This window comes from Musca autumnalis, unplaced genomic scaffold (genome assembly GCF_047663935.1).
Source record: "Musca autumnalis isolate F117 unplaced genomic scaffold, ASM4766393v1 scaffold_2, whole genome shotgun sequence".
Lineage (NCBI taxonomy): Eukaryota > Metazoa > Arthropoda > Insecta > Diptera > Muscidae > Musca > Musca autumnalis.
Genome location: NW_027411755.1, coordinates 242417614 through 242433550, shown reverse-complemented (window position 1 = coordinate 242433550; position 15937 = coordinate 242417614). Strand labels below are relative to the sequence as shown.

The window sequence follows — 15937 nt, the reverse complement described above, 5'->3', positions numbered from 1 at the left end:
GGCCATTTTAGAAGTAAAACTAAGTTTGGATAAAATATTAGGAGATCGATAAAAATTGGGGGAAGTACCGGAAGTTGAGGACCGGTATTGCACATCTTCGAATTGAAACTAAGCTTGGACAAATTATGACGAAGGCCAAATTTTGGACCACATCGGTTGATCAGTTCGAGAGTTATCGTGCTCTCCAGCCATTACATATGGTGCCACAGGGGTTTTTTACACCTTTCGGGCTCTTTTCTCAAGAAGTATGAACTTTCTCCAGGAAAAACTTTTATCGTCGTAGTTGAGGCAGCGAATGCAAGTTGCTTCAACAAAAATCAAAGTGATTCGAGAACAGGCCTTAAAATGAACGTATCCGAAAGTTTGTGTGGGAGGTACCAAAATGAGATGACAAATATAGTTAATATTCGAATCTGATCTATATCGTGCGCACAAGTTTTCCGAACATTTTTGAACTTTAGTGAGGGAGGTACCTGAACCGATATGGCTTGTCTTCGAACTTAAACTATGTTTGGACAAAATATTAAGAAGGTCAAATTTTGCACCGAATCGGCAGATCCTTTCGAGAGTTATCTTGCGAACCAACCACTACACACGGTGTCGTAGGGGTTTTTTTTTGCAACTTTCAGGCTATTTTCTCAGGAAGTATGGACTTGCCATTGATGAAACTTGTACCGTATAGGGGAGAGTAAATACAAGTTGTTAAAGCAAACATCAAAGCGATTCGAGAGCAGGCCCTAAACTGAACTTTTGTGTGGGAGCTACCCGAAGGATTGAACCGATTGAGTCTATGTTGGAACCCTATCTAGGCCTAATAGAAATTTCACGATGTTCAAAGTATGCAAATCGGTCACTCCCTTTAAGAGTTATCGTGCGCCTAAATGTTCCGAACATTGTCGAACTTTTGTGGGGGAGGTACAGGAAGGAGTGGACCGATATAACCGATTTTCGAACTTAAACTAAGTTTGGGCAAAATATTACAAAAGCCAAATTTTGGACTGAATCGGTTGATCCGTTTCAGAGTTATCGTGCGCTCCAACCAGCCAGACAGACGGCTAAATCATCAATCAGGCACATTTTGCCCGTATGAAAGTATATACCTTCGTTAGCATAACTGCTGAGGGTATAAATATAATATATTTTACGTGATGAGAACGCCGCGCCCTCACCTGCTATCTTTGGCTACATATGTATGTTTTAATACTTTTTTTAATTCCAAAGTTTGATTTGATGTGCCTACATACATACATGCATGGGACGTAGGGTATCATGTAGTCTTCACCCGTTTAAACGTGTTTCTATATTAGCTTCAAATAACTTCCCTATTGTCATATCGTAACTTTTGTTTATTTCCACTAGCAACAACAATAAATTATGGCACATGTGCTATAATAAATTTCTAGTGGTATTTGAGAACGCAGTAAATAGGAGAGAACATTTATATCAGAGAGTACAAACACACACATCCTGACACAGCTACTGTAGGAAATCCAATAAATAGCGTTAACAAGAGACAGTCTGGAGACAAATATTGTTGAACATTGGCCAAGTGTTGAACAGTTCGGACGGATTACAACCAGAACTTAGCGGAAAACCGGAAATAAAGAAAAACAGTGCTTCTGTATAACAAAGAAAAAGGAAATACATATAGCAAAGGAAGTTTCGGGGAAATCCTTTGTGAAAAAACGGATTTGCGAATAAAGAAGATAATTATTAAAATTGTAGTTTATTGAAAAAGTGTTAAAAGTTTCAAAGTTCTTAAAAAAAATTCTGAAGTGCAACGCCCATCTTTTGCCAAAAGACGGAAAAGAAATCTTGTGTATACAAAGACCACTGAGACAGGCAAAAAACGAGTTGATTGTGGGTGCACGCACGCATCCACTTTTGCAAGGACTTGACACAGATTCTAAACTGCAATCGGCCAGACCAATCTAGATAGAGATTTAAGTCAAAAGCATTTTTGAAAAAAAATTAAATATTTTTGTGTGCAAATCAACATCCTTGGCCGTAAAGACTGAATAAACGAATTTATCCATAAACGAGACATAATCAAATCAAGCCAAAAAAACAGATCGCAAATCATCAAAACGAAAATATTTTTATTGAATTTTATTAAATCGCATTTGTCACAATAAAGAACTTTAGGCGTTAACGTTAAGCCGCAACTGTAAAATTCAATTCATTAAAAAAGTTCGTTCAATTACCCCAACAACGGAGCCCCTAAACAAATTTCTTAATCGCAAGGATAAGAATAATCCATGTCTGTGGCCAAAATATTTGGAAAATAAACGCAAAACCACTCCCCATCGGTAGCAGACGACTGGCGAGGGGCCGAAACAGCAGCAGCAACAGCTCTCTATTTGGCAGCGGCGCCTATAACTGGGAATTCATTGGAGACTTCCTGTCAAACGCATTTCCTGGATACACCCATTCAATGTTTTATAAACCCATATCAATGGAGTACTTAATCAATATATTGAAATTTAATATAAAATATTTAAAAAATCAATAATATAATTGAGGAAAGAGTAGTGTCGTATAACAACTGCAACAACAACAACAACACAAACACCAACAGTAGTCACATAAAACATCAAACTTGTAGAAGGTCCCTAAAAAGAAAGAATTTGAAAATACAGACACACACACAGAGACCAATTTTAATGTGTTCTCCTCCCTCGTTTTAAAATATTCCTCTCTGGGAAACATGACCAGTAAAATTTAAAACAAAAGCGAAAAATAAATATTCATCCACAAAATTGCAAAAAACAAAATCCTCTTAAATAGGTGCACCTGCATTAACCCTCTGGAAAAAAGAAAAACTACAACAAAAGATATAGCCAACAAACCAAAAGAACAGCTCCACCACCACCTGCACAGAGAAGCCCTTGAGGCCAATCTCTCAACAAGATTTTTATTAACGCCAACAAGAACAACAGCAACAAGCAAATCCACAACAGAGCTCTCAATTTGTGTTTGCATTTCCCGTACATATTTACACCTGTCTGTATCTGCTTTGAACAGCAATCATCTGTACAACCACAACAGAAAATAAAGAGCTTAGCAAACATCTCCTCTGCTTTCTCCAACACTTTTGGTCTCAAGAAAAACACACAAATAAACAAACGAACTTATACTGCCCGTTGACGCCGTTAGGCGCACTGAACAAACCACCCACCCAACAAATAAACGACCAAAAATTAATCATTGGTTTTCTTCGAACTACTTCGTTCACGTTCTTTGGTTACCTTTAAGTTCTCTGATTACTCATTTTCGTTCTTTTATTGGGAACTTTTGAAATGGAAAAATCTGAACAATTTTCAGATTATCTTTTTGCCAAAATGGGTCCACCAAATTCTACCACCGTCAACGGTTCGGAGTTACCGCCCAAAACTACCGAACGCTGTGAAGCTCCTCGCGAGCTAAAAGGCATACGCAAGTGGCTGAGTGAGAACCTGATGTTGCTGGTAACGCTGTCGGGTGTTTTGCTGGGCGTAACATTGGGTAAGTAGATAACTTGAATTTATATTGAATATATACATACATACATATTTTTCCAAGGATCAGTACTGATTTAATCAGATAGCTCTCAATGTGGATTTTGTGGCGAAGTATTTTTTGGGAAGCATAAGGCCAACCTTAAGCTTGGATCTTTATGCCCTCCACCATAATATGGAGGGTATAATTAAATTTGTGATTCTGTTTGTAACATTCTTGATCAGGGTAAAATTATAAGTCGATATAACCATGTCCGTCTGTCCGTCTGTTGAAATCAAGATATAGCTCGCAATTTTAAAGATGGAGGTTTGTAATTTGGTGTAGAAGCTTCTATTACTCCTAGGATATTTGGTATTGCAAATGGGCTATATCGGTCCACGTTTTGATATAGCCCCCATAGAACGGTACCACTCGATTTTCGGTATTTTGAAGGTTTTAGCCTCATTATCACATCGAAATGGGTGACATTTGGTACTTAGTCTTCGATGGGGGTATTAAACCTTGCCCCCAGAAATTTGCCGGTATAGGTCCACGCCTTCATAGAGACCTCATAGAACGGTACCTCCCGATTTTCGGCATTTGAAGGTTGTTTCCAAAATAATCCACCGAAATAGCTGAAATTTAGTATTTGGTCTTCATTTGGGTTTTAAATGTTCCATAAAAAATTTGTTGGTATAGGTCCACGCTTTCATATAGCCCTCTTAGAACTGTACCACCCGATTTTCGGTATTTTGAAGGTTTTACACTCATTAACACACCGAAATGGGTGAAATTTGGTACATAGTCTTCCTTGGGGATATTAAACTTTCCCCCAGAAACTTGTCGATACAGGTCCACGCCTAAGTATAGCCCCCACAGAACGGTACTTCCGTATTTCCGGTATTTTGAAGGTTGTGGCCTTAATATTCCACCAAACTGGCTGAAAATTTCCGAACATTTTTGAACTTTTGTGAGGGAGGTACCTGAAGGAGTGGACCGATATGGTTTATCGTCGAAATTAAACTATGTTTGGACAAAATATTACGAAGGCCAAATTTTGGACCGAATTTGCAGATCCGTTCGAGATTTATCATGCGCTCCAACCACTACACACGGTGTCATAGGGGTTTTTGCACCTTTCAGGCTATTTTCTCAGGAAGTATGGACTTGCCCCTTATAAAACTTGTACCGTCGTATGGGCGACAGCGAATACAAGTTGTTACAACAAACATCAAAGCGATTCTAGAGCAGGTTCTAAACTGAACTTTTCCGAAATTTTGTGTGGGAGGTACCCGAAGGAGTGAACCGATTGAGTCCGTATTGGAACTCTATCTAAGTCCGGTAGAGCTTTCACGATGTACAAAGTGTGGGCCAAATCGGTTACTCCCTTCAAGAGTTATCGTGCGCACAACATTTTCGAACTTTTGTGGGGGAGGTACCAGAAGGAGTGGACCGATATAACCCATTTTCGAACTTAAACTAAGTTTGGGCAAAATATTACGAAAGCGAAATTTTGGACCGAATCGGTTGCTCCGTTCGAGAGTTATCGTGCGCACCAGCCAGCCAGACAGACAGATGGACGGACATGGCTAAATCAATTCCAAATTGTCTGAAACACATTTCGTCCAAACATACTTGGGGTCTAAAACCATTATTTCGTATAAAATTGTATTTACCCTCGTTAGCATAAATGCTGAGGGTATAAAAATAAGCCTCATCGAACCCCATGTATGTTTGATCGAAATCCATTTCAGACAATTGCGATTTCGTCCTTTGTCCGTTTGTCTAAATGGAGCGCAAGATAACCCTGGAACGTATGAACCGATTTTTTCGCTAAAATTATGCGCACGATAACTCTCGAAGGCGGTAAGCGAAATGGTGCACACTTTATACATCGTAATATTTCTACCTGGCATATATGAGGTTGCAATATGGACTCTATCGGCCCACTTCTTCTGGTACTTGCCACATATAATTTTATAGAAGTGCAGTTTAAGGCCTGCTCTCGGATCGTTTCAATACTTTCTGCAACAACTTTTATTTGCTGCCCCCATTACGACGGTACAAGTTTTTTTCAGGGGCAAGTCCATCCTTCCTGAGAAAATGACCCAAAAGCTGTAAAAAAAACCCCTATGGCACCATATGTAGTGTCTGGAGTGCACGGCAACTCTCCAACGGATCAAATGATATTTTGTCCAAACTTAGTTTATGTGCACGATTACCATGATTAGTAACCGATTTGGTGCTTAATTTGCACATCGTAATATTTCTGTGAGACACAGAGTGGACCGATATGCCCCAAATCGGTCCACTCTTTCAGTACTTCCCACACAAAATTTCGGAAAAGTGCAGTTTGTGGCTTACTCTCTAATAACTTTTATATTTTTGCAACAACTTGTATTCGCTGTCTCCCATATGACCGTGCAAGTTTTTCAGGGACAACTCCATACTACCTGAGGAAATAGGCCGAAAGCTGCAGAAAACCCCCTATGGTACCATGTTTAGTGACTGAAGCGCACGATAACTCTCGGCTGAAGCCTAGCCGATTCGGTCCAAAATTCGGACTTCGTAATATTTTGTCCAAACTTATTTAAAGTTGGAAGATGGGTAATATCGTTCCACACATTCCGATACCTCCCCAACAAATTTAGAAAAGTCACTAAAATGTTATACGCTTTATCTCTTGGATGGAGCAAGCGATTTGATCCAAACTTTGGATTCCCTAATATTAGGTCCAAACGTAGTTAAACTTTGAAAATGGTCCATATCGATCTTCTCCTTAGGGTACCTCACCCACAAAAGTTCAACATTTTTGTTTAAATGCAGTTAAGGTTCAGTTCGAAGATCCTTTGGGATATTAGACCGTTGCTACTGCTTGTGTATTTTCTTGGGCAAGTCCATGCTTCCTGATATAGTGGTCCAAAAGCTCTAAATTATACGGTGATCAACTGAAATGAAAAGAACTGACTTCCAAAATGGACTATGCAAATACATTCCTTAAGGTACGGAGGAGCAAAACTTTTGAGCTTTAATCCAAATATATATTTTGTCGGCAAGTTCATAGTCCAAAAAAAGTCCACAAAATTTGGAAACCTCCAAGATATGAAATTATTGGGAAAAGGATGTTGGTTTCGCAACTGTTATTCAATTCAATATTGTCAATAGATGAAAGTTTCAATCAACACAGAGTGAGGGTGTATCTCTGTCGGCAAAGCCGACTAGTACTTTTTTATTTGTTTTTATTATTATGAGAGTTTGTAGGACAATCAAATTTTAAACCTTTCAAACCTTTAAACGGGATTTTAATTTATGGATTTTAACAAACAAATTTTCTGAAACGCGGACAGAGGGACATCGTTATATTTGCCATTCCGTTTGTAACACTTTGAAATATTCGTCGGAGTTCCTATAAAGTATGCATATTCTTAAAATTCCATGTCGACACCAGGGCTGCGGAGTCGGAGTCGGAGTCGGAGTCTGGAGTCGGAGTCTAGCAAATTTTGCTGGAGTCGGAGTCGGAGTCTGGAGTCGTGAAAAAAGCTCGACTCCGACTCCGGGCAAAATGTTTTTTTCTACATTTATCAAAAGAGTTTTTATTTTTTTTTTTATTATTACAGTGTTTACAGTGTTTTATTTAACTTGATTTGGAAGACAATACACGAATATGAAATCAAAACCAATATTGGTCCATTTTTACACTGTTTTACAGTGTTTTATCTAATTTGCTTTTCAAATCTGGTAACTAATTTTTCACACAGTTGCAGTTGACCAATCGAACTTAAAATTTGCACACATTTCAGAATTGGATGACAATACACGAATATGAAATCAAAACCAATATTGGACCATTCTTACAGTGTTTTTACGGTGTCTAACTTAACCCCCTTTTCAAATCTGGTAACTGATTTTTAAAGCGGTTGCAGTTGACCAATCGAAGTAAAACTTTGCACACTTTTCAGATTTAGATGACAATATAATATAATGTGGAAAAAGTATTATAAGTTTATTTTGTCCACAATTAAGGGGTTATGGTCACTTATTGTGCACGAAAAATGAAATTTTTCATGAATTTTTACAAGTAATCTACCAATTTTTTCCAAAAGATATTGTTTTCATCTGATTTATAATACCTTGAGCTACTTTCAGAATTTTTTTTTTTTTTTAAAGAATATTGCACAGTTTTCTGACAAATGGCCACCTACGAAACACTGTTTTTACTAAAGCAGTTTGCGGTGACCACTGAAGCTCGAAAACGAATAAACCGATCAGCATATGTTTTTGTGGGATCATTAAGAACATAATAATCGTGTATTTAAGCGAAACGAATTAAAAAATATGCATTTAAAAAAAGGGAACTGTAGAAGTCAAAATTTCGCTTTCGTAAAATCTGTAAGTAACAAATTACTGTTGGCATACCCATCTTCATATTTCGACAAAATAAAACGAAAAAGATATGTGACCCGTCCCACAGAGGGGAAATTTGTGTTAAAAGTTGATCAAAAGTCCTAGAAAGCTCATTTATACTTCGATTGATATAATATTTTTCACAAAGCATATCTTCTGCACAAGGATTAATCCTATAGAAAATAATGAAAATCGGTCCAGATTTGGATGCAGCTTCCATATATATTCGCATCTGATATGAGATAATAATGCACCAAAATCACTGAAATTTGACACATGCAACCTGAACTAGCCTTAAAAAACATTGAGCCAATTTTCAAACAAATCAGTACAGATGTATATATAGTCCCATATATGTACATATATTTCATTCCAAATTTTATTTTTTGAAATTTACTTAAATAAAATTTTTCTCAATTCACATGAGAAAAGCCGTGAATGTTTCTGAATAATGCAAACATATTTGATAGGTGTTGGTTTAGTTTGATAAATTAGAGCCCCGGTTATAACGCGGAGCAAAATTTAGTGTGAGTAAACCTTTCAATTCCATATAAATATATTTCATATTTTAGTTGAGAAAAATTAGATTTTTTCGGAATGGCGCAAATATGCGCAATTTTTTATGATTGAATCTGATATTTGAGGCTCAATCGCATAAAATATTAGAAGAAACTATGGTCGGAAAACGACGGGGAAATAGACTTTTTCAATATTGAAATTGTAGTAATCTTAAAAATGATCATAAACAATTTTCATAAAGAGGATAATTTCATTTTAATGTTCACCTAATTTAGTTAGTTTTCGAAAATTTACTTTTTGTTTTCAGTAAGGCTGAGTTCAATCGACTGCTGCATTGGATTGGTTAATCTTACAAAGTCGAGGATGGTTATAGCAAATGTAGAAAAGAGTCTGGTTGCCGTTTATCAACATTTTTTCATAAAAAAATTATTTTCATATTTTGAGTTTTGAGCAACTTTATGCCTATGTTTCCCCTCTGTGCGTCCGTACAAAAAATATTTAATCAAACTCGTCAGTTCTACTTGTTTTTGTTTTAAATTGATAATCGGAGGGTATACTCGTACATATATTTCGGCAAAATCTACTGAAACTTTCTATATTCTTTCTGTTGTTGTTGTTCTTTTTGATATAAGATACAGCAGATTCAATACGGAACATCAATTTTACATCGCATTGCATTACAAATTGTCTTAGAGAAAAGAACACATAATCATATAGGGTCCTAGTAAAGGAAAAGTTGAAAAATTTAGCAAATTTTATTAATTTTTAGTGGTATAGGAAATTACCCTCGGAGTCGACTCCGGAGTCGGAGTCGTGACAAAAAACTGGCCTGGAGTCGGAGTCGGAGTCGAAGGAAAAATGGCTCGACTCCGAAACCCTGGTCGACACAACATTGTCCATCTGTGCGTCCGTCCGTATGTCTGAAATCTGAATCATGGGGACAAAAACCTTTCACCCTGAAATTTGTCTGATATCTGCAATCTATCTGTCTGATATTGCAACGGTAGAATTGTTCATACTCTAAAAATCCCTGCCGGCACCAACTTAAATAACCTATACGCCCGATAACTTCGAATTGAGTGTCCGATTTAGCCGAAACTTTGCATATCGTAAGTTCAAAATGTTCGATTATGTGCAGTTAAAGGCAGTTCGAGGATAGGTTCACCTTGCGGTACTTTTAACTAATAATATTTTTTCGGTCAACTACTAAAAGAATCAGGAGACAAATGAGTAGATTTAGCTGGGCAGTTAAACAAATGTTGCGTGTTGTGCGGCCTTAATGTAAATGCATGACATGTGTTGGGTATAGAGCTGGCAAACTATCGATATCAGCCCCATTCGATTTTTTCGATATTTTCGTTTTAAAATATCGTGGATTTGCCACTCCTATTTATTTAGATTTCGAAATGACCGACAAATATAGTTGTAAAATCAATTTTAAAACGTCGGTAGTTCAAGTGTGCGATTGCGGAGAATAGTTAACAAAAATTAAAGAAACAGTTTTAATAATTCTTAATTCTTCAGTACACCTCCAGAAACTGTCAAACCTGAACTCAAGACCCAATTCCGAGAGAAAGTGATATGGACCGCCATAACGCTCTTCATATTCTTGGTATACTGTTAAATCCCTCTATTCGGTATCATGAGCTCAGCTCCACCAACATTTGCGAAATCTTTGTATGGAAGGCCCTCTCTCCCCCTCCCCCATCGTTACAACTGGACGTGGTACTGAATTCAAAGGAAAAGCCGTTTTGCCTTGTTCCACTTGAGTTACGATAAAGTTCGTACCTGAAACCCTTTACCGTCAAAACTTGCCAAACTTTATGAACTTGTTGGCCACCGTTCTCGTCTTAGTCGTTGTAATCAACTTCCAAGGTGTCCGTGTTGATTTGTCCACCAAATCCGCCCGCTATTGCATTCATACAGCAGCTATCCCATCAAATTGTTGTACACCTCAAACATTCCCATCATCTTGCACAAAAGTTGGCGTTAAATTTCAAGGTAACTTCTTCATTAACCTCCTCGGTGCTTGAGCTGATGTTGGTGGTGGCGGCCCAGCTCGCTCCTATTCCATCCGATCCGATACCATCCAAGGCATTTTCTTTAAGCTTGTATAAAACTTTATGAAATATTTTTATTCGTTTACACAAACAGCTTATATGTATATAGAATCAATCGCGCCTGTTTCTGCAATTTGTTGTTTTAAAAAAATTGTGGCTTATTTCTACGGCCGTTTTTAGTGATGTCAAAATTGTCGATAATATCGATATAAAAAACTATTCATCTATATTGGCGTAAGAAATTAAGTATCGATAATATCGATATTTCCATCGATGATTTGCCAGCCCTAGTTGGGTACCGTGCTATGAATTCGGACCCGATACGAATTTTGGTGGCTGCATCGTTTGAATCTTAATTGGTCTAAAACCACTTCCGTTTACCTTGCCAGCTGAAGTTTTTCTGCTGTGATAGATGGGGGTGATCTCCAAGTACGGCACGGATTCTCATGGCGTAACATCCAATCAGGTACTGTATCGACATAATCTTGTTTTGCTGATGCACTGGTAATATGTTCGTCTATCATGAATCATGGTTCACTGAGGTGGAAATCTACTGAAGTCCTCAGGGCGACATTCAGGTTTGAATATTCCATCACTGCGTAGTGCTAAAATGTTCCTGCCATACTGGCGCCGTATATTTTACCACAGACCGGCATTTTGCTTTGTAAGAGGTCAACAAGATCTCTTTGCCAGCACGCCAAGTGCTTCCGGCCAGCGACTGCGGACCTTGTTCCTACTTTTGATCTTGTAGCAAATTGCTGTGGCTTTAACAGAAACATGCTATATCTTGGGGTAGTTAGTGGTCGAAATTATGAAGCTATCGACCAATTAGAGTAGAGTCTCATTTCAGCTGTCCATGTGGTCAACAGTGTGGCACTAGATTAAGTTGCGGATATTTTCGTATCCTCTCAGATGGAAGAACAAAATGTAGATATATGGTAACATGGGGCGCCTTCGCCACGTTTTTTTTCAAAATGTTCTCATATCGACACCGTTAAAGTTTTTTCAAATATTATTTTTGGTACAAATATTAGCGTATCTTGACTATAAGTTTTGATATATAAGTGGTTATAATTTTGTTTTAGAAATATTATTTTTGAGAATTTACAAAATGTCTAAAAAGTGGCGAAGCCTCCCCACCCATGGGGCAGCTTCGCCATCGATATTGAACATTTTCCAACGGACTCTAAAACTGTAATTTACCATACTTTTTCCTTAAATATCAACATTATGCGGAAAAGGAAAATGTTTTCTATTGAAAAATCAAAAATGATTCTAAAATTCCCAAAAAGTAACCGATTCTAGCCGTTAATTGAATAGGTTCCTTGAATTTAGGCACAAAAATCATAATATAACCAAAACAAGATACGTTTATGATACTATTTGATTTTAACTTCACATTATAGTGTGGTATATCTATGGCATAAAGAATTGAAGTTAAACATGACAAATTTCTGACATTACCCACCACAAACTTATCATGGCGTAGGCGCCCCACCCCCAACATATCTCATAATATGAATATATTGACATTTGTTATTGCTTTTTTCATGCAAATTATTGGGATTTCTATTCTTCAGTAGTTGTCTTCTAACGGTATAAAATATGTTTTTGATATCACAAAAGATAAAGAAGATATCACAAAAAGCATCTACCATAATTATTTTCCCAATACCCCTAAAACACGAAACCGCGTGCGTCCGCTATCATACTTATGACACAACTGCCAACTTTTGGGAGATGATAGATCTTCATTAAACTCACAATTTTGCCTTTAACGGATTTTTCTAGCACCTGTATTTTGCGAGAAAATCGGCGATGGCGTACCCGCCCCAGTGGCGAAGGCGCCCCATGTTACCATATATTTAAATATGTATATTTAACATGCCACATACACTCCACATCACCAGAATAAAATACCTAATTGTTATAATCTATTATCCCAAAACAAATGAATCGACGTTTTCAACCATTTCGGGATTACGGTCTATGATGTTCCATATCAAACGCAGAAAAAATTATGTTTCTAGTTTTTCGCGAAATGATTTTCTGAAAAATTTTTCAATGGTGCTATGAAAAATTGGCATTTATTTTTTGTCATAAGGATATAATCTTGGTATACCTTTCTATCTCTATGCCGTCTGCAGAGTGTGGGATTTCAGAAAGGTAAAGGTTGAACACTTCCGTAGAAATCACCTCGTCTTGGGTCTTATATTTCTTATTTTTAAATTCCACAAAGGACTGGCGTTCACAAATATATATTAACAAAAGTTTCAAACATGGTATGTCATCGGATCTCTTACGCCTCTGAAAGTATCATCTTCCGGATTCAAGAGTGATTTATTCGTTGCTCACAATTTACTCAATTCTGTGTCAATGTTGCATTGCTATAGGTGTTCTGGTTATTTTTTCCGCTTCTACTCGATCTAATATTAGAATGTTGACTTCAAGAGGGTCTTCAGTTCAAATTCAAAACGCTCATTTTCTAATCTCGTCGACTCCGCTGGGAAATTTGATAAATTTTTATATAATTTTTTTCTCTGAACACTTTCCAATCATCTTCCCCATATTTATTTTAGTTAAAGAAGGCGGTGATAGGAAGGTGATCTGATCAATCTCTTGGATCAGATTGCCAGGACAAATTATTTATTAGGTACTTATCCTCGTGGGAGCATCAAAATATGGGGCTATCAATTTGTTCAGTCAGCGATTATTCCGCAAAACATTGCAACCAACGCAATGTGGCAAGCTTCAGGGACGGAGATTTTTTTCCTAGATAGTGGCAATTGAATTGCAGCCCAGCAAAATGTTCGATGCCAAAGTTACCATTCAATCATGTGTGCAAGTGATCTGGCATGTCATCTTTTTAGCATCTTCATCGTTGAATTTTATATGAGCGTGGACACCAAAAGATGCAATTCATTTTTGGATCCAAAGCATGTCATTTACACCAATGCTTTGACATGTCATTTTCACCAATGCTTTGGGATGTCATTTCCACTAATGTTTTGGCATGTCATTTTCACTAACCCTTTGCAATGACATTATAATTACGACGAGAGTTTTAACAACTTTGGTTGTGATTTCGAGTCTCCGACAACATCAAGCCTATTGCAAATAACACTGTGCAACATTTTTGAGCCAATCGCGTGCAAGCAACTTCTGTCCAGAATTTTATGAAAGTAGAGGACCAATAGGCAAAAACCATATTTGGGTTTTGTTTTCTTAGGGTTCGGTTGTTATGGCCTCATCTAAACATGGTTAAAGATCGAATTTTTAAAACAAATCGGGGCTGTATCTCTGAAACCAATACGAATCTTGTTTTGATATCAGCAGCAAACTTGTAGATAAGAGCAAGAAGAAAATATTTCGAGGAATAGTGAACTCTAAAAACTGAATTTGTTGCCTCAAATTTTATAATATATCTAAAAATTCTATAATTTGTGTATATTTCGCAGCGTATCTCCCAAAATGTTAAATTCTTCTTAATGTTACCTTTTGGGGAAATATTGTCTGGAATGTACTACACAACTCTGCAGAACATTATATTGTTGTAAAATGCCTCTATCGCCTTGTTTATAGCAAATTTTTCAACAACAATTTGGTAAATATTTCAATAATTCATTAAAATCCCCAATATGAGAATAAACAGCCTGTGTGAACATTGTTTGAAATAAGTTTTGTAAAAGGTTTCTTATGAAATACCCCGTAAACAACGTGAAATAACCATTTTAGAGTTTTAGAATGTTCTGAAGAATTGATGGTCACATTATATGGAAAATTTTTAGAATGGTTACTTGTTTCAACTCCCAACAGTTTAGTTGTTACTGACCAGAATTTCAGAAATTATGTAAACTTTTCTATATTTTAACGAGTTTGATGCGCTAGATGCAGCTTTTCCTAGTTCATCTGTTTGACACATAAGTTTTACTACTTTAGGGCTACAATATTGCTGAAAACTGCAAAGCAAAATTATTATTAGTTTCAGAGATAAAGGTCCGATCACTGGAAAAAAGGCTCAATTTAGATCGGTTTAGATGAGGCCATAAAACCTAAACCCGATCTAAGAACACAAAACCCAATTAAGGTTTTTGTAGTCTCAATATGTACTTTCAGAAAATGCCCATTACAAGTTGTTTGCATTTCCAGTGTTGCACAGTGTAATTAATCTTATAAATTTAGAAAATGTGTATAAATAAAAACACAATATTCATCTCTATTGGATCTATGGAATGGGTTCAAATGTTGATGAAAAGATTGGATCGTTCACGACTTCCTTTGCATGGGTCAAATGCAATGATGAAAATATCGGATCTTTCACTTCCTCTGCATTTCTTTAAATGCTAATGAAAAGATCGGATTTTTCACGACTTCGTTTGAACCAATGCAAAAGATGCCATGAAATAACGTGATCGCAGGCAACCCCTTCCTTCAAATTTTGCTGGGAGGAATTCAGTTGCGGGGAGCTGAACAGCAGCTCAGGTGGATATTGTGATATGTTAGCTGATTTGAAGAGATTGAGGGGGTGTTACATCCATTACCTCTCACCGATGTTGGCATGTGGTGGATGTTGAACTGGCTAACAGATCATTGGTCTGGGACTCTCTTTTATACCGACACTAACCAAAAGAGCTAGGAACAGCCATTCTGGAATATGTTTCGGTTCCATTGTGAAAAAAATCAGGAAAAAAAAATATAATTGTGGACTCCCTTATCAAAGATTCCTCCATGTTAATCCGGTGCACAGAAGCTGATGGATTGAATAAAGTATCAGTTGGCAAAAATATACCTTCAGACTATGAGACTTCAAAGATGAAAAAATCAAAAATAAAACATCGCTGGATCGATTTTTAAATAAATCACGGTCAAAGTTCACATTTTTATTTTTTTAAGGTTCCAAGATTTTGCTTCGAAACCGCAAGTCCCATCGATATGGGACGAAAGAAAATTTTTTAGAGAATTTTCACTGCTACACCTTTTTCTTTAGTCCCATTTCCATATGACTTGCGGTTTCCAAGCAAAATCGTAAAAACCTAAAATTGTGAAATTTGACCGCGATTTATATAAAAATCGCATCGGCATTTTTTTTTTTTGGTTTTTGATTTTTTTATCTATGAATATTTTAGTTTCTGAATCAGCAAAAACTTTCCAGATTTAAGCACCTTCCATTTAAAGTTGGTTAAGGCGCAACGTGTTAGTTATGATTGCATGAGGGCTATGCTTAAACGTTGATTTATATTAAGAAGTTTGAAGAAGAATGGAAAATTGTGATAAATTCGTATCGAAAACTGAAAGTTTCTACTGAATTTTCAAAATAAATTAAATCTGGGTCTATATAAAATAGGGAAAATTTTTAGGGATTATTTTGCATGCTAAAAAAGTTCCTCAGGAGGGTTTGAGCGGGCCAATAATGGGCCGGGTCATTTAGTTGTATATAGGATGACAAAGTTAATACGACACCAAGTTCCCTGAAACGG

General features: G+C 36.8%; 1 protein-coding gene across 4 annotated transcripts in view; it reads left to right on the top strand.

Annotated features, from left to right (window-relative positions):
* Eaat2 (Excitatory amino acid transporter 2) overlaps positions 1–15937 on the top strand; it is a 68981-nt gene that overhangs the window by 35536 nt on the left and 17508 nt on the right. For 3 of the 4 annotated variants that reach the window (XM_073971175.1, XM_073971176.1, XM_073971177.1), the window contains exon 3: positions 3325–3504. In XM_073971175.1, coding sequence (XP_073827276.1) covers positions 3325–3504 — 180 coding nt within the window. Of the gene's footprint in view, positions 1–1515; positions 3505–15937 lie in introns of those variants that run through there. The other variant, XM_073971178.1, reaches the window with a different exon arrangement.